This window comes from Notothenia rossii (genome assembly GCF_949606895.1).
Source record: "Notothenia rossii genome assembly, chromosome: 2".
Classification (NCBI taxonomy): Eukaryota; Metazoa; Chordata; class Actinopteri; order Perciformes; family Nototheniidae; genus Notothenia; species Notothenia rossii.
This window is the reverse complement of record NC_136904.1, coordinates 83,698,046-83,722,521: the sequence shown is the minus strand read 5'-3', so window position 1 is coordinate 83,722,521 and position 24,476 is coordinate 83,698,046. Positions and strand designations below refer to the sequence as shown.

The following is a 24,476-nucleotide window of genomic DNA, read 5'->3' as shown; positions in this document are numbered from 1 at the left end:
CATAAGAGGCCTACAAAGCCATGAAATAATGGATACTCATATTAAAGGTGGGGTAGGTAATTTTGGAGAAACCAGCTTGAGTGCGCTAGAATTTGAAAATACACAGCCGGAGAAAATCTGCCACTCCCTCACAGAGCCCCTCCTCCAACACACATGAACGCGCACATGACCAATGAGGGCACGAGATAAGTTTGTGCACAGATAGAAGGCTGACAGGCAGGTAGGCCATCCAGTTATTTTAGCCGGGCCGGCTAAAATGATTGGTCGTGCTTTTTACAGTACTACTTCCACAGATGAATTTTTTTAATGGATTTTTTGTCAAAGCACTTAAGATATTCATTGCTATCGGGATGTTAAGAGCATTCCATGGAATATAACAAAAAGTGTATCTCGAGCCGGTTTCTCAAACTTACCTAACCCACCTTTAAGTGAAATATTGACTGAAATAGTCATAATATTAAAACATCCAAATAATAATTTCAAGATTTTAATGCCAGTACAATTTGCTGCTGAACAAAAATTATTTCCCAATTTGGGATCAATAAAGTATCTATCTGTCTGTCTGTCTGTCTGTCTGTCTGTCTGTCTGTCTGTCTGTCTGTCTGTCTGTCTATCTATTTACCTATCTATAAACATTACAAATCATGATAAGTATAAGTGGGAACAAAATTATAGCCAATGTAAATGCAATTTAGCTTGATATATTTCTATAAATAACCTTTAATGAAACAGAAACAACTTATTTCTGTCAGCAAAGCAAAAGTTAAGAAACTTTCAAGCTTTTATTTTGAATGTTCCTTGACCGGAAGTCGTCTTCTTTTTATGAGCTTTACTGAGTCTGCGCAGAGCAGCAAACCCAACCGCCTGCTCCCTGTGTTTCCACTGTTGTTCAAAACCAACGCAGAGCAAACTGATGTCCTCAGTGTTCAATTGAAAATAGATTGAATATCTCCTGATAAAACAAAACGGAGAGGAAGAGGGGGAGGAAGAGGAGAGGAAGAGCTATTGGGGAGGAGAAGAGACACGGGAGGGAAAAAAAGGAGGAGGACGTGGAGTAAAAATCGGAACAGGATAATGCTGCAGATTTGACTGAAAGGTAAGAAAATGCGACGGATCAATACTGATAGATGATGGATCCCAAAGTTGTCTATACGGAGTGGATTGAGGTTTAAGGTGAGGGATGTTTGAGCCGCAGCAACCGCAGCCCGCAGCTGCTGAATGTAGGTCATTGTGTCTGTGGGCCGAGCCGAACCAGGCCGAGACCAACCGAGCCCAGCCGGACCGTCCTGCAGCTGCAGCGAGGCCGCAGGCAGGCTGGGGAGGAAGAGGAGGAAGAGGAGGAAGAGGAGGATGAAGCCTGCTGCAGGACTGGTGCTGCAGTGGGGGTCATTCATCATCCTAAATACTTCCAATATTCCCCTATTACTAATGTGGGCGTAGGGATGATGATGGGAACTTGTCCCAAATAATAGGATTTCAGTTTAGCTGAAAAGTCGAAAACAACAATGAAAATAAGTAAACATTACGAAATATTTAACTCCATGAAAACTTGGATTTATATTGTATTTGAGTATTCGCTATTACATCAAATGTTTCTGACCAGAAAAGTGACATTTAGAGTTAAACTTTCTGGAGGAAAAACATTTGTTATTAATAAATAATAACTTAAGTCTAAAATACTTTGCTTCTTCTGGGGGTGTGGCTGTTCAGATGTGATGGGAAACATAAAGTAACATCTCTTGTAAAACAATTCTCCTCATATTTAATTTTAAACATTGCTAAATAGTGATTGCTGCACTTTATAATGTGACATCTTTTAAGAGAGTTTATTATGTTTCCTAATGTAGGTTGTTATTTTTTACAAAGTATGTTCCTACATAGCACAAACAAGTATGTCATACAGAATTATAATAATTAACATAAAGTACTCTAAAACACATGCATTAGCCCACCACAGGCTGCATTGCTTGTAACTTAATAGCAGGTTACTATTTTAAGCTTGTAAAAGCTTTTCCAAAGATCAGACACTTCAGACAATTGAGAAGAGGACATACACAAAAAGACTGCCTTTACTTTTGTGAAATAAACAACACTAATAAGCAACTTTTGTTTGACTCTGGTTTTCAGAGGCATGAAGTAAAAAGGAGCTTTAAAAATGATTGGAAAACGAAACAATACAAACACGAAGGCCACAAATGGACTCCAAATAAGGGGATTAGTTTTGGATTTGTGCTAAATCATCTAGCATGCACTGTTTCAATGGCTTTGTCACACAAAAGTGTGTCAGGATAAGATTAGGATTTTTATATTATTAATAATTAAATACATTAAGTATACACGTGCATATACAATGTATAATGTATCAAGCACATAGTAAGAAATAAAGTATAACAAAAAGAGGTTTAAATGTCTGTTAAATATGAAGCTGTTAGCTTAGCATAAAGACGTAAAACAGGGGGAAACAGCTCGCCTGTCTTCTAACTTTCAGAGCATTGTATAAGAAACTATACTGTGTTTATAAACCAGATTATATTATTGAATGATACAAATGAAAACACTAGTAATTCAAACCAAGTACAGAGAGAAGTCAGAAACATACGTATCTGTAAAAATAGAAACATTTCTGCATTGCTTTCAAATTCAAACTAGAGTTGCAACTAACAATTATTTCATCACCACTTAATCTGATGATTATTTCACTAAAATTAAACATTAAATCAACATAAATGCAAACTCACTGACAGCTCTGATGAAACAGACTGATCTGCTGGGAGGAGTGCCAGAGGACAGAAAATCCTTATGGAAAATCACTGAGCTGAGCTCTACATAATATTCCTATAATACTACTGCTGGGGTCTGTGGTTTATCTGTGCTGCTACAGAGTGTATTTGGGACCCATTTATAGTTTATTCATCTCTTATTATAAGGCTGCTATACTCCTTTTGACCTACAACGTATTTACATCTTAACAGTAACTAACACTGGAATTTCTAACTGTGATATGATAACTTGAAAAATATTGATAGTTAAAGAAATGTAAACCTTTCCTTTAAGAAGCCTTTTGTATGTGTGTTTCAGATGTCCAAGGTAAATGCGGAAGCGACCACCATGCTCCCCCTCCTCAAGAAGAAGCTGGCGTTTCTGTCGGGTAAAACACACACACAACATTCAAATCTTTTCTCAATTGTTTTGCATTTCTATTCATTCCATTTAAAGCTGGTATTTCTGAACAGTTGCAGATACTACTAAGGCTTCACTCATGTTGTTAGTATTATACTATTGGAGTAAATCCAATCGTGGCTCTGAAGGGTTGTTTTTCAATGTGTGATCTAAAGATTCCCCATAGATCCAGAGTGCTGTGACGTCAGATACTCTAAATGTATTGAAAAAGCATAGGTGTTATCGGTTCCAAAATTCAAACCTGTTTTTATTTACAGAAATACCCTGCTTCAATCAATACTTGGTGTCTTTAAAAAACTGAATTTCATGGTGTTCTGTATCTCTTTAGGGGGGAAAGACCGGCGCAGTGGTCTGATCCTGACCATCCCTCTCAGCTCAGATCAGACCAGCATGGAGGAGCTCAGCGCCACACTGGACTACCTGCTCAGCATCCCCAGGTACACACACACACACACACTCACACTCACACTCACACTCACACTCACACTCACACTCACACTCACACTCACTCACACTCACACTCACACTCACTCTCACACATCAGTGACACCCTGGTAGTAAGTCTCTGTTAACAAAATGTTTCATCTCAGTTTGAATGTCTCTGGAACTGTTTGGAGTCGACCTGTCACTGAGGAGCTGATGGATCTTCTCTGTATCTTGGCCGCAGTGTTTAAATCCAGTATGTTCTCTGTAACTGTGAAAGGCTTAAAAGATGATTCCAGATTATCATTGGTTTTTATCGTATTGGCCCTAATATGAGGGGACCCTGATTATAAGATAACCCCTCCCCTTCCAACAGCTGTTTTTTGAGGATACAACACTTTCAGACCAATCCTGTCGGGGACAAAAAGGCTGCATCCTTTGACGACTGTTATCAAATAAATTAAGACTATCAAACACTTCTAATAACATATTTTATTTTTAAGTGACACACTCACTGTCTCCTGTTTTCGATGCCTCTGGTTGTTTGTATTCCTAAGTCCTTTTCTTGAGCTCCACATCATGACGGGCTCTGGCAGTCGTACTTTTTGGCAGCTTGTCAGATTTTATGTTAAATGTCTGCAGTAAAAATGTCAACACAAGCTTTTCAAACTCGTTAATGCTTGTCAGGAATGTTTTTCTTCCAGAACATGTTATCAAAGCTGTTTTAAAACGCCTTTAGATTATACTGGGCTTCATAAAAACAAGACAAATATAAATCTGTAAGAGATGTACACATTCAGAAGAGAAGAAATACAACAAACTCTTACACTTTAAATCAGTTTCCATGGGCAACCCAAATACTGCAAGAACAAGAAACTATATGTAAATGTGTGTGTTTTTCATAGTTTAATTAATATCCTCGTATTATAATTTGTTTTCTCTCAGTGTAAAGTGTAAAGCTCGAGGTTTCACCGTTATCGTGGACGGACGAAAGTCTCAGTGGAACATCGTGAAGACTGTGGTGCTCATGTTGCAGGTACAAACCCGTAATATGGATCCAATAAATGACTTTATTATGTTATCAGGATGTTTTAAAGCTGAGTATGCTAATGCTATTGATGTTGTTTCAGAATGTGATCCCTGCCGAGGTGTCGCTGGTCTGCGTGGTGAAGCCAGATGAATTCTGGGATAAAAAGGTCACGCACTTCTGCTTCTGGAAAGAGAAAGACCGCCTGGGCTTTGAGGTGAGTTTCTGAGCTGGTTTACGCTATACTGTTTCAGGTTTCCTTTTCACTCACTGAGCGCCTGCTCTCGTGTTGAGAGGTAACTGATAGGAGTTAGAGGTCTTTGTGGTGCTGTTTTTCCAGACTGCGAAAGGCACATTCTCAGAGGTTTTCCCAGTCTGTGGAACATCTTATTGTAAGTCGCTTTGGATACAAGCGTCAGTTAAATGCAATGTAATAATAATAAAAGAGATTTTGGTACATTTGTTAATATATTAAAGCTGTAATGAGCTCAGGTGCAGTCCAAGAAGTATCTCTGATCAACATGAAATTGTTTTGGTTGCTTCTCCCTCTTTGGGGCCTTCAATAATTATAACTTTTATTAACCAATGTGAGGTTTGAGTGTGAGGTTTGTCTCTATGTTTCCACAGTGTTTTACAAACTGTGACTTCCCAGATATACACTATCTAATAAAAAGGCTTCAGGAATGCTAGTATGACATTTAGGCCATTGACGGGCTGGTTCGTCATTTATATCCAGATGTGAAACCTCAAACTACTTGAATTCTTTGCAGCTAAGTTTGCTACTTTGGGATATGCATACATGGAAATAGTGGAGCTGATATTTTTAAATGTCTTTCATATTATCACAGGCTGAATCCAGGTGCATGCTGAAAAGCACACAAGCCTGAACCAAAATAGGCATTTGTTCCAATGCTCTTTTTTTCTTTCAACTTATTTCAGCTTTTCCCGTGTCTTAACAAGTTGCTGAGAAATCTTTTGGCAACGTTTTGGTGTTTTATTGCAGTTCTGAACAGACTCACTGAAGGCGAGATGAACTGCCTGCTGTCATGGAGAGAAGCAGTTTGAAGAACCCAGTTCTTATTCTAGCTTTGAAACAACCTAAGAGACAAACAGACCGTCTGTTTGGTCCAACACACCCAAACACACATCTACACACACAAATACCGGAATTGTATTTGTTACTTGATATCAATCCGAGACAGAGTGAGCCAGTTATGATAACCTTGAACACCATTAACTGTCCTGAGTGCTGCTTGAAACCTGAGCCAGGGTCGATGGAGTGTGTGTGTGTGTCCGTGTGTGTCTGTGTGATTGTCGGCCAATCCGCCTCCTCTATTACAACAGATGGTTTTACCGACGGAGATCAGGAGTCGCTGTGACCCAGATTTCCACAGCCATGTTGGCTCAATAGTTGTTGCCACGGTAACTGGAGCAAGTTAGTGGGTGTGAAGCAACTTGAAAGTTGCCGCTCATTATAGATAATCCATCTCAAGCAACATTTAGATGACTTTATTAATTTCAAGTCAATGTAGGGTTCTCATTGTGTGCTGATAGCAGAGAGTGTTACGAAGACTGTCCCTGATGGTGCTTTCAAGGACACAATAATAATAATAATAACACTTTTTATTTATATAGAGCTTTTTTAAACACTCCTTTTTTAACGAAAAACATTTCATACAAATAATGGAAACCTAAGAGGCAATATTATGAATAAGAAAAAAGGTAGCGGTACAAAAGTCATCAAAAGCGTTAATGATTGATTCAACTATATATATTTTTTGAAAGATGAAATGCTTTAATTAATCATGTGCTCAGATTGAGGTTGTTATTTAAATCAGTTTGAGTGGTCACCATCCACACACACACACACACACGCACACACACACACACACATACACATACACATACACATACACATACACATACACATACACATACACATATACACATACACATACACATACACAGGGAGATTCAAGTGTTGAAATGTGACTCATCCCAACTATGGAGGGTGTGTGGATGTCACAGAGGGGTGTGTGGCCTACAGCTGCTCTAAAGTCTTCCCTTACATTTAAATAAACACACACGCATACAAGTCCAATTCCTGTGACAGCATCTGCTGACAGCTAGAAACCAGCTCACTGCCAGCTGTCTGACTTTCCAAGTTTATTTGCAAAGCAACCTTTTATACAAGTGCAGTTCAAAGTAAAGATAATATGAAGGGACAGAAACATACCGTATGTTTAAATGCCTTAATTTTAAGGGAAACTTAGATGTTTGTTTTTTTGTTAAACCTCAGATCAACTCGCCGGCTGTTCATGACCATTGAACGCTCTATGTCCAGATTTAGAATCGCTCTGAGAAACTACAAGAATATTTGTCTTGTGATCCAATAACTTAATAAGTAGGGCTGCTCGATTATGGCAAAAATCATTATCTCGATTATTTGGGTCAATAATTGTAATTGCAATTATTAAATGCGATTATTCATTGACTTTGAAAACATCAATTTATTGGAGAAACAGTTTTTAACAGTTGATTACCCTGAACTTTAAGTATAATTCAACTGAAAAACCGTAAAATAAATAATAATAATAATAACAAAAACGTTTTATTGCGATTACGTTGTTTTCGTAATCGTTGCAAACCATAATCGTAATCGCGATTTAAAATACGATTAATTGAGCAGCCCTAGACTGAAGCAACTCTAGATAATAAATCTGTGATCAGCACTGCTATGAACAGCTGGTATAAAACATCTAAGAAAGAAGAACACTTAACCTTTGTTTTACGTGTCAAAACTTAGAAAGAACCAGAAGAAACTGAGTTTGAAGGCGTCTCTGTGTGCTTCTTTATTGCTGACTGCAGTGACTCCTAGGTCTTAAGAAAACAAGGGGCTATAATTATGTCTCCCTCCCTGAAATACTGAACCGGCCAATAGCAGCGCTCCAGAGGTGACGTGCCTGAGGTGCATTACAGCTTCATGCATGGGATCCTCACCTCCCTCATGACTCTTTCTGCCCCTAAAGGAACTGCTTTGAAGACACAGGACTCTTTATGCACAGCAGCACTCAACCTTCATATATCTGTAACAGTGTTAAAGAAAAAGACCTGAACCCTAGGGTTAGGAGGAATACAGAATTGTAAGTTTTACATTACACTTTGAAATCTGCGCTGGAAAACTAAAAATGGTCAAATATATTTTTATGTCAAAACCAAGAAAAAAACTGTGATTTGATATGATGCCCATATCGCCCAGCCCTACTGGCACCCATATTACTGCCACTCCAATTACACCAATTATAGATCCTTCGTGGCGTCAGGGCGTCTCAGAGTTTGACATAATAATAAGAAGCGTTTTCCCCCAAAACATGATCTCCGACCTCAGTTTTTGGGTCACTTGGCTGGAGGACATAGAGGCAAGGAAGCATAAATTACAGACTGAAAAGCAACCATTGTCCAACGTTAGCCATTATGACTACCCATCCAACATTAAATATGCTTTAGTATATTAAATCATGCAGGAAGAATGGTTCTAAAACATTTCCCCCGACATGTCATCAATATTAATATATGCTTGGATTTGTTTTTCATTGTCCTTCAAACCTATTATTTTATTTCACAGTGTAGATTAAAGACATATTCTCAAATCATTAAATGATATAGATGTTTAATAAATTACACTCGTACTTTCTGTGAATATCTAATCTGTCATGTCATAACCTCTTTCATGCTGTGTTTGTATTGTTTTGTCTCTTTTACACTTAATGATCAACATTTTAATTGTACTCTCCTTCCTGTCAGGTGATCCTGGTTTCGGCCAATAAGCTGACTCGTTACATTGAACCGTGCCAGCTAACGGACGACTTTGGAGGAAGTTTGGACTATGACCACAACGACTGGCTGAACAAGAGACTGGTGAGTATTTCATTTGAGATAAACGTGTGTATTTGATATTTGAATTGCCCAATTAGGTAAGCTTGTTGCTATGGTCTGGGCATGCTTGTTTATTTTCATTTTATTTGTTGTCAGGTTTTTGAGAAGTTCACTAGGGAGTCGACGTCATTGCTGGACGAGCTGTCAATCATCAACGACAGTGACAAGAGCAGTACGGTGGACAAGGAGAAGTACGCACGCGCGCGCACACACACACACACACACATACATACCATGTATACATAACTTCAGGGGACATTACATTGACTTACATGCATTTCCTGGAGACTTAACCCGTAACCTAACCCTAAACCTAATCAAGTCTTCACCCTAAAATTAATGATTCCCCTCATGGGGCCCTCCATTTTGTCCCCATAAGGGAGGCGACTGTGTAAACAGATTTAGGTCCCCACAAGTATAGTAATGCTAGGCCACACACACACACACACACACACACATACATACATACATACATACATACATACATACATACATACACACACACACACACACACACACACACACACACACACACACACACACACACACACACACACACACACACACACCTACAGTTTAAACTGACAAACAGTAGACAGAGTTAATCAATAGCTATGTCTCTCTCCTCTGCAGATCAGCTGACCTCGCCCTCTTGCCATCCTTCGACCCTGAGACTGTCCTTCAGACTGGTAAATATCATCGCCTCTCATTTAAGTCCCTTTCACTCACGATCATTTTACTATTTTGTCTGAAACCGATTGACCAAACCGTCCCACCACTGCAGCGTATCAGGGACACACAAATAGGGGATTTTATGGAATATATCCGCTTGACTAACTGATTTCAGCTTCAGATAAACATTGCAATACACCAAAGTGGGACACTGGATTATGGCCCTCGTAGCTTGCGTTCAAGAGCATTAGCAGGGAATCTTTTAATGACCAGTATGAACAGGAGAACTACTCACTGCCAGAAGAACCTGTTTATTGTCAAAGGACCCCTTTTACAATTGATGTAAGACTGTTTGAACCTATCCCCTTAAGTTAACTACACAAGTATGATCTCATTTGCCCAAAAAAGACAGATTAATAAACCTAGAAATTGCTGATATAAAGCTTTTTGCATAGATTCTTCTAGTTTTAGGCACTTTTTCTGTGTTCACAACTTCTTTCCCTTGTGGTCATGGACTGTGGGTAGAGACTGAAATAATTGTGGATTCAAGCTTATTATCGGGGTCTCTTGGAGGGGAGAGGGAGGTCTGAGGTTAAGACCTGGAGCTAAATAGACACTAAGGATGGATGGATGATGGATGGATGATGGATGGATGATGGATGGATGATGGATGGATGATGGACGGCTGTGTTCTCCGCACTGAGCAGCCTGTGTCTGAGTGTTGGGCCGAGGTGAAAGGAGTCTTTGTTTGTGGTACCACCCTCCTCCCTCTGCAGCATGTACACAAACACTGACACATTACTGTTTCAAATGCTTTCATAACAGGCTTTTAAATCTCATACCACTCCACACACACTCTCTGTCTGTCTGCAGGTCACGAACTGCTGTCGGAGCTGCAGCAGCGTCGCTTTAATGGCACGGAAGGAGGAGGACAAGGAGGTGAGGAAGCAGCTGTCAATCATCCAGGTGTCACTGGGCTGGTGCACAGACAGACAGACGGACGGATGGATAGATCTGTATTGTTTTTAGCCATTTCAGTTTTCCCAGAGTACTTCAAAGAGTACTACACTTTGACACAGTGTAATAGGCTACTTCAAAGACTGCTGGAGTATTTAATTCAATTCAAGGCTAAATTGTCACTTGCACATTAGCTACAGTGTAGATATGGCAATGAAACACTTAGTTCACAGGCTCCTCCAACAGTGCAACATATATATAGGACATAGAACAAATAAAACGGATAAAATAGTGCAAAGTAGGTTCTGTTTAAGGATGGTGTGACTGTCACCTCTGTTTCTGTGTCTGTGACCCTGACCTTGTCCCCCAGCATCCGATTGGACCTCACTAATGCCTTGTGTCTGAACTGGAGATAATCTCTGCAGACAATAGGGCAGGGAACAGTACTCAATACCTTTTTAGGTATGGACAAAAATAACCCAAGAGCACATTTAATCCAGCCTCTCCAGTCAAACAATACCTGCATACGATCCTTTTAGTACTCAAATAATTAATATTTGTATGGTTTAGCTCGCAGTTGAGCTCAGTTTAAGGGGACTGGTATCGATACCAGTTTGAGCATTTTGTTTTACGATACCAAGCCCCAGCATCCAGTTCAAATCTGGTAGAAAGCCTTCATCTAGAAGAGTGGAGACTGATATAGCAGCAGATGAATGCCCATGATTTAAGAACGGCATTAACAATCCTGTAAGGCTGCAATGTTCAGTGTCCAGATACATGTAGAGGTTACGTCTTTTTTATGAGACGGACATCTAGATCACTTGGTTAACAAATAGTTTAATTTAAAATATTACAATTGATTGCCCTGAATAGCATGTACCATTTTGTACATTTAGACTAAAGATAAGAAGATGTCCAGGGCTATCACCCCCACAGGACTCCTGCCTGACCTCTCTCTGACCTTTGACCCCCAGGTCCAGCATGGTGTCCCATGGACGAGGAGCTGCTGGCTCAGCCTCAGGTGATGAAGCTGCTGGACTCGCTCAGGGAGCAGTACACCAGATACCAGGAGCTCTGCAGGCAGCGAAACAAGCGCACCCAGCTGGACGAGATCCACGCCAAAGTCATGCAGGTAACACACACACACACACACACACACACACACACACACACACACACACACACACACACACACACACACACACACACACACACACACACACACACACACACACACACACACACACACACACACACACACACACACACACACACACACACACACACACACACACACACACACACACATACACATACACATACACATACACATACACACATACACACACACACAGGTATATGGACAGCTGTGAGCCTGGGTCCCCATCTGTTAATGATTGTCAACATGCAGTTCAACATCATTTGTTGGCCAGAATCTCAATTTGAGGTTTTCTTTTTCAACCAATGGGGATGTGTCATGATTTTGTTTTGTTTTATGCAAAATTCAGCAAGACTTAAACATGACTGAGACATAAATGGTAGGTGGATTTTTTTTAACCTCTTAGGCAGGGCTATTTTCCCTTGTGTCCCGTCTGTGTTTCGCACATGTAGACAAATCAATGTGCAAGTTGTTCAAGATGTAGATCCCTATCTAATGAACTATAATTGGTGGATACTTTCTGTGTTTATGATTCAGAAACAAGTGTAGTAAAATGATATTTATTTGGAAAGCTGTGGCAGCTTTTCCCAAATTAAAGTTTATTTGCTTGTTTTTCCAATTCTCTACAACAAACTGTAGAACCAACCCAAATCTATTGTATTGAAGTTAGCTGCTGGCTGTAGCTTCATATCTATTGGACAGCTATTTGGAATATGCCAGTCTCCTTATCTAACTCTCCTCCACGTCTGTTTCTCTAATCTCAAACTCTTGCTTTTATAATGTTCACTGCTCCTAATACAGCTCTTGAAACTACAGTTCATGTTCCCAATCATTGTAGAAATGTATAATTGCGACCTTTACATCTGTAGACTTAGACGCAGATTTGACTCCCTCAGTATTTAAGTCCTTTGCTCTGATTCTTTTATCATCCAGTCTTTGACCTTTGACCCTCAAACACAGTGTCAGTGAGCAGCACTTAAGTAGAAATAGACTATATTGTAGTTACTGGGGCTCCCGCAGCCGCAGGGGCTGGTGGGTAACACCAACGTCTTGGAAATAAGCCTGGGGTTGCCATGGGAACCACAGCACGTCGGTCTACAGCCTGAAGGGCTTGTTGGGGTGGGGGGGTTGTTGGCGGTGGCCTAGTTCTGTATCATACTTGTCTGTGTGTTTGTTCTTTAAGGCATCACTGACCTGATAAATACAATTAAATCATGACACTGGCGCACACATCTGGAAAGTTCCAGATGTTCATGTACTGTATTATACAAATGTGAACATTTGAACTCATAAGGAAATCACTGAATAAGATTCCATTTTGTAATGAACAAACACATCATTTAAAGAAAAAAACATATAAAGTCCACAGGACATGAGGTAACTAGCAAACGAGGCACATTCACAGATTGTTCACAATAAGCTTTAATTAACATTCTAAACATTGGGGAAAATACAAACATTTTTAAGTATAGAATAAATAACAGTAACATTCATGCTCGTGCAAAGAACAGGGAGACCATATACAGTATGTGTAAAGAGAGTCTTTGTGTTTTGAAAGCATTTACTAGGAAGAGAGAGACTGACAAAGGACACATTCACAGGCATTTTGGGAAATGTAGGCACCAGTGTTTTGAGTTGAGGAGGTCTGTGTGATCTGAAATCATTCCTAGCCCTCACATGCTTCAGCTGGATATCAATGTTCCATTTCAATTTTTTCTTTTCAGTTAAACATGATGCAATATGTTGATGTATTTGTGGAAAACATAAACGGGTGGGACTCGGGTAAAGTGGTTTTGACAGAAACTATTTATAACAGCAAATATCAATGGGCAGTGACCATGAAAGGGAATAATACATGTTGTGATGGGATGTCATGTTGGATATTCTGCAGCCATCAGAGACATGCAGAGCCTCAGAGCCCCCTGCTGGTCGCTCTGCTGAACTGCAGTCCACAGACGTAGAGAGTTCCTCTCAGTAGAGATTTTGACACGTCATAGTGGTAATCAAATGAGTTGCTTTAGTTTTAGAATCTTGTTTGGTGCACGTTTAATCCATAGACTGTACAGGTTCGCTCACATGTCATGTCTTACTGTTCAAAGCGTGTGGAAATAACTGCATTTATAGCTTTTTGATTGTTTGAAGGTTTCTCAATCAAAGTTCATTTTGTGAGTCATAGTTAACTATTAATATTACATGTTCACATGCTCTCTTATCCTTTTTAAGAGATCACTAAGTCTGTATTGTCTGTTTTCTGTTTTCTTCATCTCAGGTGGTCACCTGGCTGCAGGGTCCAGGTTCAGAGCTGTTGAAGACTCAGCAGGCGATCGGAGACTCAATGCGGGCGGCTCAGACTCTGCAGCAGAAACACGAGGAGATCGAGAGCCAGCACAGTGTAAGGCAACATATCAAAAATGTACATACGAACATATACGAATGAATGAATGAGATTTGGGGTCAACACAGTTCTGAGTGGAGTTTGATGCTGTCTGTAGTATGGACTTTAATTGGACTGCTATATTCTTGGCTAGGTGACTGGTGGTAAATGTAGGCATTGTGCTTACTGTTTGTATTTTTGTACAGGAATGGTTTGCAGTGTACGTGGAGTTGAACCAGCAGATTGCTGCCTTGCTCAGTGCCGGGGAAGAGGAGGAGGTGGCGGAGCTGAAGGCGCTGCAGCAGCAACTGAGCGACGTGTGCTACCAGCAGGCCGCTCAGCTGGAGTGCAGACAGAACGTCCTGCAGGCAGCGCAGGGCTTCCACACCACCACACAGGAGGTAACACACACACACACACACTCACACTCACACTCACACTCACACACACACACACACACACACACACACACACACACACACACACACACACACACACACACACACACACACTCACACTCACACTCACACTCACACTCACACTCACACTCACACTCACACTCACACTCACACTCACACTCACACTCACACACACACTCACACTCACACACACACACACACACACACACTCACCCCCCACACACACAAACACACACACACTTTGTATCAGCTGCTGTTCGTACTGGATGTTTCGTACTGGAAACAAATTTAGGGAAAAAAAACACTATTCCAATAAAAGAGGAAACTAAAGCCAGAACATTTCCGGATGAATCTGAATGTGGGAAAGTGGCTACAGATGTATTCTGAGTAATCAAAGCTCTGTGTCTGTCCCTGCAGTTGTCCCAGCTGTTGGACGGTCTTCTGGGCATGCTCTGTGCTGATGTGGCTCCAGCTGACGGAGCTTCAATTCAACAAAATCTCAAACTGTTGGAGGAGAAGCTGCAAACTGTCGGTTCGTGCTCTGACTGATGAGGCTTGTCGTCCAAAATACTAATGTTTTGTTGTTTTAAAGAATATTTACATCTCCCTTTATCAATACAGAGGCAGGTCTAACTTCTCTGCGTCAGAAGGGGGCGCAGTTGATGGAGCAGATGTGCACGCAGGCTCCGTGGCCCCTGGAGGAGACGGAGAGTCCAGCTGGAGAACAGCAGGACAACGTGCAGCACATCCAGGGTGTGATGGAGGAGATGCAGCTCCGCAAGCAGAGGTACCTTTCTTCTTACGGCCCATCCACACGGCGGCGTGCGTTGAAGCTTCAACGCTTCTGCCCATTCACTTTGAATGGGGTGACATCACGCTTTGCCGAACTGCATTGTGGTTCCGTCGCTTCGCTTTGCTCGCTTCAAAAGTAGAGCAATGTTCTACTTTTGAAGCTTCAACAGAAGCGTCAGCCAATCAAATCATATACCAGTACAAGCGCTAGCCAATCAAACCGTGTGCTTGTGTGTCCGGGGCGGGAGATTCATGTGATTGGTTGTCGGTCGAGCTTCAGACACGCCCACCGGCAAGCTTCAACGCACACCACCGTGTGGACGCTGCGTTAGCCATGAGGGACTTCATTTATTATTTAAAGATGGAATTCACTGTATATCTACTACTGATGTTTATGACCAGATTCTAACACCTGGAAACTCCAACATGCATTTTGCTAGAATTCTAGAAACTATAGCTCCCATAAGTCCTTCTTTACTTTGTTTACAGATCAATAATCAATCAAACAAATGTTATTTACAGTAAACAACACTTTACAAACGACTTGGTTTCAAAACAAAAACAAAAGCCTAGAACAGCAGCAAAGCATTTGTTTCATTACATTGTTCCCTGTAGAGTTTAAATCAACGTTTATTTGTGTAACATTAACTTTAAAGAGCATCTTGCAGGTTGTTTGTTTTTCTACATTTATGCTTAAACTTGCTTGAAAATTACAATTAAAAAAGTGAATGTAGGATTTGATATGTTTTACGAGACATAAGGGCAGGAATTCAGAGGGAGAGGAGCAATTTTGAGCTCTGCTCTTAAAAACTGCTTTTTTTTAAGGTCATACGTCAAACGCGTCATATTACATCACAAAGGGTAAACATCTCCGCTCTCTGACCGCGGGTATAGTTAGTAGTTGCGTTGAGTTAAGCGGTTGTGTTTTAGTGAGCTGGTATTTTTCGGTAGTTTTACATTGTATTTCACCATTTGTAATCATGGTGCAGTATTGTGTTTGTGCAGGTTGCACAAATACCAGCCTGTCAGGACATCGAGTCCACAGTAAAAAGGACCGGAGCTAGCGTTCGTTCCTGGGTGCGTTGTCCATCCACCTCCCTGCAGCACATACTCTCCACAGCTCCACAACCGTATTACTTCTCTCTCTCCCCTCCGGTACACGGCACCGTAAGACATAGTGTGGAGTTGCATTAGGTAACGTTGTGGTGGCTGTACTGCTCCAGCCGTCTCCTTTGTGTTTGTTTGTTTCCCCCTGTCTGTGTTGTTTGTGTGTGCGTGGTGGCTGTCACTCCTGGCTCCCCCTCCACTCACCTGCTGCAATCAGCTGTGCACCCTCCCCGACTACACACCTGCTTTCCATCAAGCCATTTACAACGACATATCAACGGAGGCTCCACAACCTTTCTCCGCCAGATCGTCAAGTATCAGCCGTATCTCGCGTCTCCCCTCCGGTACACAGCACCGTAGTGTGGAGTTGCATTAGGTAACGCGAGATACGGCTGGTACTTGCGCATTAGTTTCTGTTTTGGATCAGTTTCAACAGTCCTGCCAGTAACGTTACTATATTATCAATGCTACGTTAGTTATAGCCTGATATATGATAGCTAACTTTACAATGTTGTGATGTGACGTTAGCTAACATTCTGTAGCTAACGCCGGTCACTCACCAAGATAGCTGCCCAGTTCTCCACTGGTTCTCCTCACACCACAGCTCAATTTCTTTCCGATGGCCGTTATTTCTTCTAATCCTTGGCTGCTCCTGGTCTCTTGGATGCCTAGCAGGCTCAATAATTATAAGGTTGTGGTCCGTCATATGCATTCAAATATTCATGTTCAACTTCTTCTGTGTCTTCTGTGTCGAAACTAGCATTGGGACCCATGTTTATTAATACGTTACACCGGCCGCTCCCCCCTTGTTTCCCCCGTGTTACGTCACACGCGGGAGGTCACGAGGTCATCTCTAAAACATTGACACTGTGTTATAACCAGTTATCAGTCCCACGTGGTAAGTTTGTGTAACTGTGTGCAGGTGTGAGGACATGGTGGATGTGAGGAGGCTGAAGATGCTACAGATGGTCCAACTGTTCAAATGCGAAGAAGATGCTTTACAGGTAGGACACACAACAACAACAACAACAACAAAAACAACAAGAACTACACACTTAATACTTTCTGTATGAAATAGATGACCATGTTTCGTGTGTGTGTGTTCAGTCAGTAGAGTGGCTCGGCGAGCTGTTAGACGCCCTGCTGAAGACTCACGTCAGACTGGGGGACGAGTCTCAGGAGACGACGACCATGTTGGACAAACACAGGAAGTTTGTGGACGTCGCTCAGGTGAGATGCTCTTAGTCATGCTGCTAGGGTGGTTTAATGATTTGTGTTGAGTCTCAAATTCAACAAAATGAACCTCAAGCAATTTGAGGTACTTTTTTTGCTCCACTCTACTTAACTCACCATGGATTCCTTTTCAACGTCCATTTATTTGAAGTCCTATATTTAGTAGGGCAGAATGTCCTGTTTTTTTTTTATAGGATCTGGTTGTTGCAAACAATATATTTGAAGATGTTCAAAGACTGTACGGAGTTTGAAATGCCAATGAGGATTTTTGTTTTTACATTTTCTGGCTATCATTATTGGTGTAATATCGGTGATTTAAAAAGAAAATGTGTATTTGGAGATAATCTCTAGAAGACAAAAAAGAATGAAATAATAATAACTGTCTTCCTGTCTCTTCCTTCAGAGCACCTATGATTACGGCCGTCAGCTGCTGCAGGCGACGGTGGTCCTCTGTCAGTCTCTGAGATGTACGACACGCTCGTCCGGAGACACCCTGCCGAGACTCAACCGAATCTGGAAACAGTTCAGCGTCTGCGGTGAGGAGAGACAGCAGAGGCTGGAGCTGGCTCTGAACTTCCACACTGCCGCCGAGAGGGTGAGAACTGTTGTAGCAGCATAACAATAACATGTGCTGTCAGGGCACTTGTTGGTGTGCTCGCACAGCAGAAGCAGCAGATGTACACCGTTGTAACCAAACAAACATAGAAAGCATAAATTCAGTGAGTGGCTTGTTACTGTGTTTCAGGTGTTACAGCAGGAATGTGTCGACTCAGAGTCTCTGGATGAAGTCGACTCCTCTGGGAAAACTCTGCTGGACAGACTGACCATGCCTGTTATCTTCCCCGATGGGTACATCTTCACACACACTGCTTTTCATCCCCCTAATAATTACCACTACAACTAAACCATTAAACCTGCAATAAGTGTTTTTATTTGGCCAAACAGTTGCTTATTTACACATCCATCAGATACACAGGGTAACATTGACATGTATTTGGATTCTACCTGTTGAATGTAATCATTTATTCAATCTATCAATTATAGAGGGAAAGAATTAGCTCTTCACCTAATGAAATGATCTACTATGTTCCCCAGATAATCTCTAAATGTCTGTAGAGCACTTTGAATTGCCTTGTGTTGAAAGGTGCTGTATATATGTGACCTACTCTATCGAAATCAGTCGGAAGTCGCAACAGCTCATTTCAAAAATAAACGTGGATTTGCGTAAAAAACAATTTTTCCGGGGTTCGGGTGTTTTGTTTGATTTTAAACAAACAAAGTCCAGGCTTTCAGAATATGAAACTTTTATTTCCAAACTCACACGATAAATACATTCTTTAAGCTTTTAAAGGGAAGATGACAGCGCCGCCCCCCCTCCCTCCGGCTGACATTATGAATGTAAGCGTATAGTAATCATAGATAACACGGCAGGGTGCGTTACAGTTTGTTTTCATCTGATTTCAATTAAACAAAGTCTTGGCTTTCAGAATATTAAATTTGTTTCGGCAAATTCAGATGATAAATACAACTTTGAAGCTTGTGACGGCGTAATTACAAGCGGAGAACGGAGTAACTTGACGTCACAGCAGGCATTACAACAGCCGGTGTTTCTCGTGAGGGTTTTCCCCGGGAAACAAACGCAATACACACAAACGCAAAATTACACACACACGTACACACACTCGCGAGCTTCCCCCAGACCAGTAATCCAAACGAAAATATCTCCCCTCCGTAGTATTTTGATCATTTGCTAATAATCAGTCAGATCAATGGATTCCAGAGAAGAGGAAACTTTGAAGGCCTTTTTCTCAAAATGATGACTCGGTGTCAGTCATTATATAATGTGACATATTTCGCTTAATATTTGGAGTACAAAAACAATCCTGATATCATTAGAAAGCTAGGAATCTCCTCTTTCCAGCAGTGTATACAACTCAAAATGTATCTTCGGGTCAATGCGACTGATTTCGATAGAGCAGGTCACAAATAAACTTGCCTTACAATAAGAGTGGGAAAGTGAACAAAATGTCTGTGCTGTAAAAGCAAAACAATGAGTTGAAAGTCAGTTTAAATCAGAGCTAAATGGCACCCGTCTTCCTCCACTTAATCCCTTTTTCCATAATTGAAGATGCAAAAGCAACAAAAAAAGAAATCAGTTGTGTCTCTACGAGGGACTCCTTTCCCATAAACGTGATATGAGCCACTGTTTATATAAACGTATGGTTGTTTTTCCTCCATTTAAAGGGAGATTAGCCACAATGTTGAACACACTTCACACAAAGTCAACGACTCATTGTGTTGTTTCAGGACGGAGCAGTACTTTGGGAGTCCCGGCGACACGGCGGCGGCAGCAGAGTGCGTCAGGGAGCGCCTCCTGCTGGTGGAAGAGCGGCGGCTGCAGCTGCAGGAGCTGGGGCTTCACAATGAAGAAGAGGAAGATGAGGAAGAAGAGCATGTGTTAAACGGGCAGGAGGCACGGCTGGACGTGATCGGAGAGGAACTGAGCGAGAAAGAGGATCAAGATGAGGAGGAGGAGGAGGAGGTGGCGGCAGGGCAGCAGGATGAAGACTTGGAGAGGGCGACGCAGGACTGCTAATCGAACGCTGATGATGTTCAACTGAGCAGCCTTGATGAAGCTCGTTAACGAAGGGCTGCTGAATTATTTTCCGTCTAAACTTCCGATTGGTTGCTTCCGTCTCCCTGCAGCAGTAGGTTTTTCTGTCTGCTGGTATATAAAGGCTCCATCAGCCTCGCTTCTGAAAAGGATAAACATGTTGATGAGATTACTTCCCTCCGCTCAGCAGAACCGCTCTCTGCCCTGAAACAACAGCGCCCTTTCAACATCTGTTCTACCATCAAGCAATCCAGCAGATTTCACAAATGTAAAAAATACTGGAATCGTTAATACTCACATCTCCGGATGACGACGACGATCGACTGTAAAATAATCAGTTTGGATAAGAATACTTCTAATGTACAGCTAAAAACGCCTCCACTTTCCCAGCATGCCTTTCAGTGGGTGGAGCTTCCATGGTGCTAACATTGTTACCACGGTTTCTGTCTGTGCCTCCTCCGACGTCTCGCCTTTCTTACCTCCTCGCCTCCCTTCATTTCCGTCCTCTAACAGAACATGAAGCTGCAGTTTATCAGGTGTGCCGCCACCTGATCCTTTTCCTTCATCGATGGTCTTTTCCCATTTTGTGATTGTCAGTTCGGGCTTTTCAGCACTGGGATGAACATGACACGGTCCTGATTGTATAAATAAGCCGAAAGAAAAACCTGCTTTATCGAAAAAAAACTCTAATCTACAAGACTGTTTGTATAGAAACTTGAGAAAAAAAACAGCAAGTCCCAAAGAGCCTCGCGAAATTACAAGAAATAACATCCAAATATCTGTGAAGTCTTCTTCTAAGCTTTCAGGAGAAATTGATCAAGTCCACCCAAAATTTGAAGTCTTCCTCTAAAGTCGAACTGAAATTTAAATTATTTTCATATCTTTCCCAGAGTGGGAGGTATGCTTCCCTTTTTCTCAAGCATTTTTGTGGAAATTAACGATGAGCCTGTCACACCTTAAACAAGATAATGTGGTTTTACCGCTGCCTTTTTCCACCAGGGATTAGGACACCCTCAGGAAGCTGCCTCGAAAAACAGATTGGAACAGAACTGCTTACAACTTTTTTTTGCACAATTTCTTCTTTTTTTGGGCTCAGTATTTTGGCAATGAAAGACCAGAAACACAAAACAAGGAGAGAAACTGATTTCAAAGCAAAACATAACTAATTTCCTGTTTGAATGATTTGATGTTTCTTGTTGAAATTGTCTTGGACGTAACATTTCCAAGGACCCAGAGGCTCCTACCACTTGGCTGCTCTATAGAAACCCTCTGCCTTCATGATGAACATTAAACCTGTGCTGCTTCGCTCTGATCCACACTGACATCAGGATAGAAGACTTTTTCTATTTATTTGACTTTTTCCAAGCAAACCTTCTTGTAGGTATTTCGACCAATAACTGCTGCTGTAAGTGTAACCGTTAAATACTGTGTCCTGCTTTCTGTCCTCCCCGTCCAATAATATATACATATGACATCATCCTCTAAATAAAGAAGTGTTTTGAAGGTGCGGTCTGAATGGGTTTTTGTCTGCAGCACAATGAAGCACTCATTCACTCATAAAAACATACAGTAGGGTGGTTGGATTATAATATCAAGTTTATTTAATAAAAAAAAAAAGAATGTTCACATCAACTGTTTAAAAATGGAATTAAAGTATTGTATATTCATCTTGTTCTTTCAAAAGAAACAACTCTATACAAAATGTTGTGGTTGATGCAGTTGACCCACCTATGCCTTTACTTATATACAAATTCCCTTCAAGGCAATCTCCTTCACTTTTAATTTACATATGTATTTGTTAAAACATGAGGTTGGAGATAAGTTAAGAAGATAACTGTCATGATGAATGTATATGTTTGCTTCCAGAAGCGGCGCCTCGATGTTGATGGAGCACCTACACCAGATGATTGAAGTCTTTAAAGTGTTCGTTAAATCTGCAGTTCAATGCCGGTTCTCCTTGTCAAAAAGGTCTTTGGCCTCGTTGATCTTAGCAGCGAGATACGGTGACCCACCTGCAGAAACACATACAAGTTTGACCTGTAATTGCTCCTTTAACTCAACCATCCACAAGCTTTTCAAACATGTAACATAAATGCTTTGTTTTACACGAGGGCCTATCCAACATTTGGCCCATTTTAATGTGGGTATTGATAACCACACACAACCAACCACAAGCTTTTAGATGACATAAGTTAGGCACTGGGTGACATGTCAGTGTTTAAATAGAGAATTGTGAAGAAAAGCAGTCAGGTAAAAAAAACGAATATAATTGAATTACTTTTTTTCCCCCCCCATCTTTAGAATTTTAGCTTACCTTTATCTGGATGATTCAGAACCATGATCTTCCGGTGTGCATCGCGTACCTTGACTTTAGTGCTGGTTGCGCTGGACAGAAAGAAGAAAAACAATGTGAGCGATCATCCCTTACCTCTGAGCAGTAATAAACACACGTTTAACTTATATGTTAACATTTAAGAAATATTTACAAACAAAACATTACCTGATGCCAAGAACGAGGCTGGCCTCTCGTTTGGACATCTTCCCCTCAAAACCTCCTTTGTAATATGGTGAGAAAGCCTGTGGGGAAAGAAAGGAATTAGAGCTACATCTATCAAAACATTTAGTACTGGCTCTACTTTCTCTTTGTTTTTTTTCCCACTCCCCAAAATCAGAGAGTGTGAAGCAATGCCAGGGAGTTCTCTATATATGTTGGGTATCTCAAGGGCACAACATTTCTTTAGTTTGAACCTAAAAACGGTATGAGGTGCTACATTTACCAGAAGAGGGGTGTAGGCAGGGTTACAGGAAGCTTAATAATTACTCACGCCGTATGTGGGCACCTTCCTGACAGTTTCAGCGAAGACTTGTCCAAGAGGCTTCCAGAGCTGGAATGCATAGCGGCCTGTCGACCATAAGCATACATGAATCTGATTAAAAACAAACATATTTCTGAAAATGTTGTAAATTACTGATTTCATATCAAACTATTCTTACCTGCAAAACCTGCAGCAGCCACACCAAGACCAACTGCAATCAGAGCCCCTCCCTGTCCGCAAAACAAACCCCCAACAGTTAACACACTGGGAAGTTAAACTAGTCTAGACACAAGAAGCAAAACATTGGAGATAGAAGCAAGCCAAGGAAAAGAACATAACAATTAATTTAATTAGGAATATCAACCACATTTTTTTCCTCAACAATGACTTTTATAAAATAATGTGTCCTATATATCACACAATATAAAAGTTCCATATTGATGGTTTGTGTTTAATGGCTTACTATTCCTGATTGTGTTAATTGAAGATTATGTTTTAAATAGGATTTTACATCTAAGACTGATGTGCAGCCCCCAGAGTAACTTTCTAAACACCATTTTCCAAAAGGCTTTTCTATCACAATCTTCATACGAAATTGAAGCAGTAAAACGAACAAACATCTAACTACAGTGGTAGATTGTAGGATGAGCATCTTGTGTGTATGCGGCATAATATTTACATTTGAGCATTTCTATTATGTTACAAAATGTGTAAGATCAATGAGTTGCAGAACATCTTCATACGCAAAGACAATACACTTTTCCGAAGTATTTATGTATGCAATATATGGGGACAACTTGCTATACTGTTGTTTTAAATGCGTGAGCCAGAAGACAATATAAGCAACGATAAGAGCGTTTTCTACATCTCTTTGTCTCTGTAAGTCAATTGAACATTTATGTGGCATTAACCTTACGTTTAACCAACATCCAAAACACATGTGGACCAAGATGTAAGTTTAAAATAGTGATAAGCAGCCGTGCCTTTAGCGGTCATTGAGGTTATGTCACACACGTTAACAGGTAAAACCCACAATGGTCCATTCAAATTAACCCAATGAATGTATTCAGTTTGAAAACAGACTCTTACCAGCCGTGAATCTATACCGGCATCGCTCCTGACATTTGTTTTTGAAGTATATTCAGCATATCGCAGCGTTTCTCCTCCGTCTACGGTCATCCTACGAGCATCCGCCATGTTGCTTTAGCGACTGTCACGTGATTAAACTCTGACTTATCCGGTTTTGACTTTCAAAATAAAAGGCAACGAACAATTAGCTATACTTTATTTTTCACATGTGCATCTATTGGATTGTTCAGAAACACAATGTAATGTCATTAGGCGATTATTTCTTCAGTTTTTTCAGGGATAACATAACAGTTTTTAAAGGATTGTTGGGAGGTTTCCCGATTTTTTTAGTCCATCTAGCAAACCGTTGTTTTTTCATATTTGTTCCACTAGATGGAGCCCTTGATAAGTGAAAGTTGTGCTATTGTAAAACGTATGTGGGTGTGTGTGTGTGTGTGTGTGCGTGTGCGTGCGTGCGTGTATGTTTGACTCTTTTACTATATTTACTATATATACATATTTTTGTATTTTTTTTTGTAATTTGAGCAACTGTCATTTAATCCATTTCATATATAATAATAAAGTATTCTGATTCGTATTGCTCAATGGCGCAGGGGTAAAATAGCTGACTACCTAAAAAGTCAACAAAGTGTCCCTGGGTAAGATACTTAACCCCACATTTCTTTCGAAGGCATGCGT

General features: G+C 40.9%; 2 protein-coding genes across 2 annotated transcripts; one reads left to right on the top strand and one right to left on the bottom strand.

Annotated features, from left to right (window-relative positions):
* Window positions 1-840: 840 nt before the first annotated feature.
* sestd1 (SEC14 and spectrin domains 1) lies at window positions 841-21,400 on the top strand. The gene is made up of 19 exons (XM_079665121.1): window positions 841-1,096; window positions 3,079-3,148; window positions 3,509-3,617; window positions 4,549-4,639; window positions 4,734-4,847; window positions 8,435-8,548; window positions 8,663-8,757; window positions 9,200-9,255; window positions 10,112-10,177; window positions 11,170-11,327; window positions 13,624-13,746; window positions 13,935-14,129; window positions 14,565-14,679; window positions 14,769-14,934; window positions 16,969-17,050; window positions 17,154-17,276; window positions 17,683-17,874; window positions 18,025-18,128; window positions 19,587-21,400. Exons 2-19 carry the CDS (start codon window positions 3,079-3,081, stop codon window positions 19,873-19,875), a joined length of 2,262 nt encoding a protein of 753 aa, XP_079521247.1. The 5' UTR covers window positions 841-1,096; the 3' UTR covers window positions 19,876-21,400.
* A 71-nt stretch (window positions 21,401-21,471) lies between these two features.
* On the bottom strand, window positions 21,472-23,938 carry dnajc15 (DnaJ (Hsp40) homolog, subfamily C, member 15). The gene is made up of 6 exons (XM_079665122.1): window positions 23,799-23,938; window positions 22,888-22,939; window positions 22,719-22,795; window positions 22,394-22,470; window positions 22,208-22,278; window positions 21,472-21,905 (listed from the first exon to the last, which is right to left on the bottom strand). Exons 1-6 carry the CDS (start codon window positions 23,904-23,906, stop codon window positions 21,835-21,837), a joined length of 456 nt encoding a protein of 151 aa, XP_079521248.1. The 5' UTR covers window positions 23,907-23,938; the 3' UTR covers window positions 21,472-21,834.
* Window positions 23,939-24,476: the final 538 nt, after the last annotated feature.

Excerpts from the sequence above, each read along its gene's own strand:
- sestd1 (XM_079665121.1), top strand. The coding sequence starts at position 3,079 with ATGTCCAAGGTAAATGCGGAAGCGACCACCATGCTCCCCCTCCTCAAG. Across the intron at positions 3,149-3,508 it reads GAAGCTGGCGTTTCTGTCGG|GGGGGAAAGACCGGCGCAGT; the intron begins GTAAAACACACA and ends GTATCTCTTTAG. Across the intron at positions 10,178-11,169 it reads GGAAGGAGGAGGACAAGGAG|GTCCAGCATGGTGTCCCATG; the intron begins GTGAGGAAGCAG and ends TTTGACCCCCAG.
- dnajc15 (XM_079665122.1), bottom strand. The coding sequence starts at position 23,906 with ATGGCGGATGCTCGTAGGATGACCGTAGACGGAGGAGAAACGCTGCGA. Across the intron at positions 22,940-23,798 it reads CCGGTATAGATTCACGGCTG|GGAGGGGCTCTGATTGCAGT; the intron begins GTAAGAGTCTGT and ends TTTTGCGGACAG. Across the intron at positions 22,471-22,718 it reads GGAAGGTGCCCACATACGGC|GCTTTCTCACCATATTACAA; the intron begins GTGAGTAATTAT and ends CTTTCCCCACAG.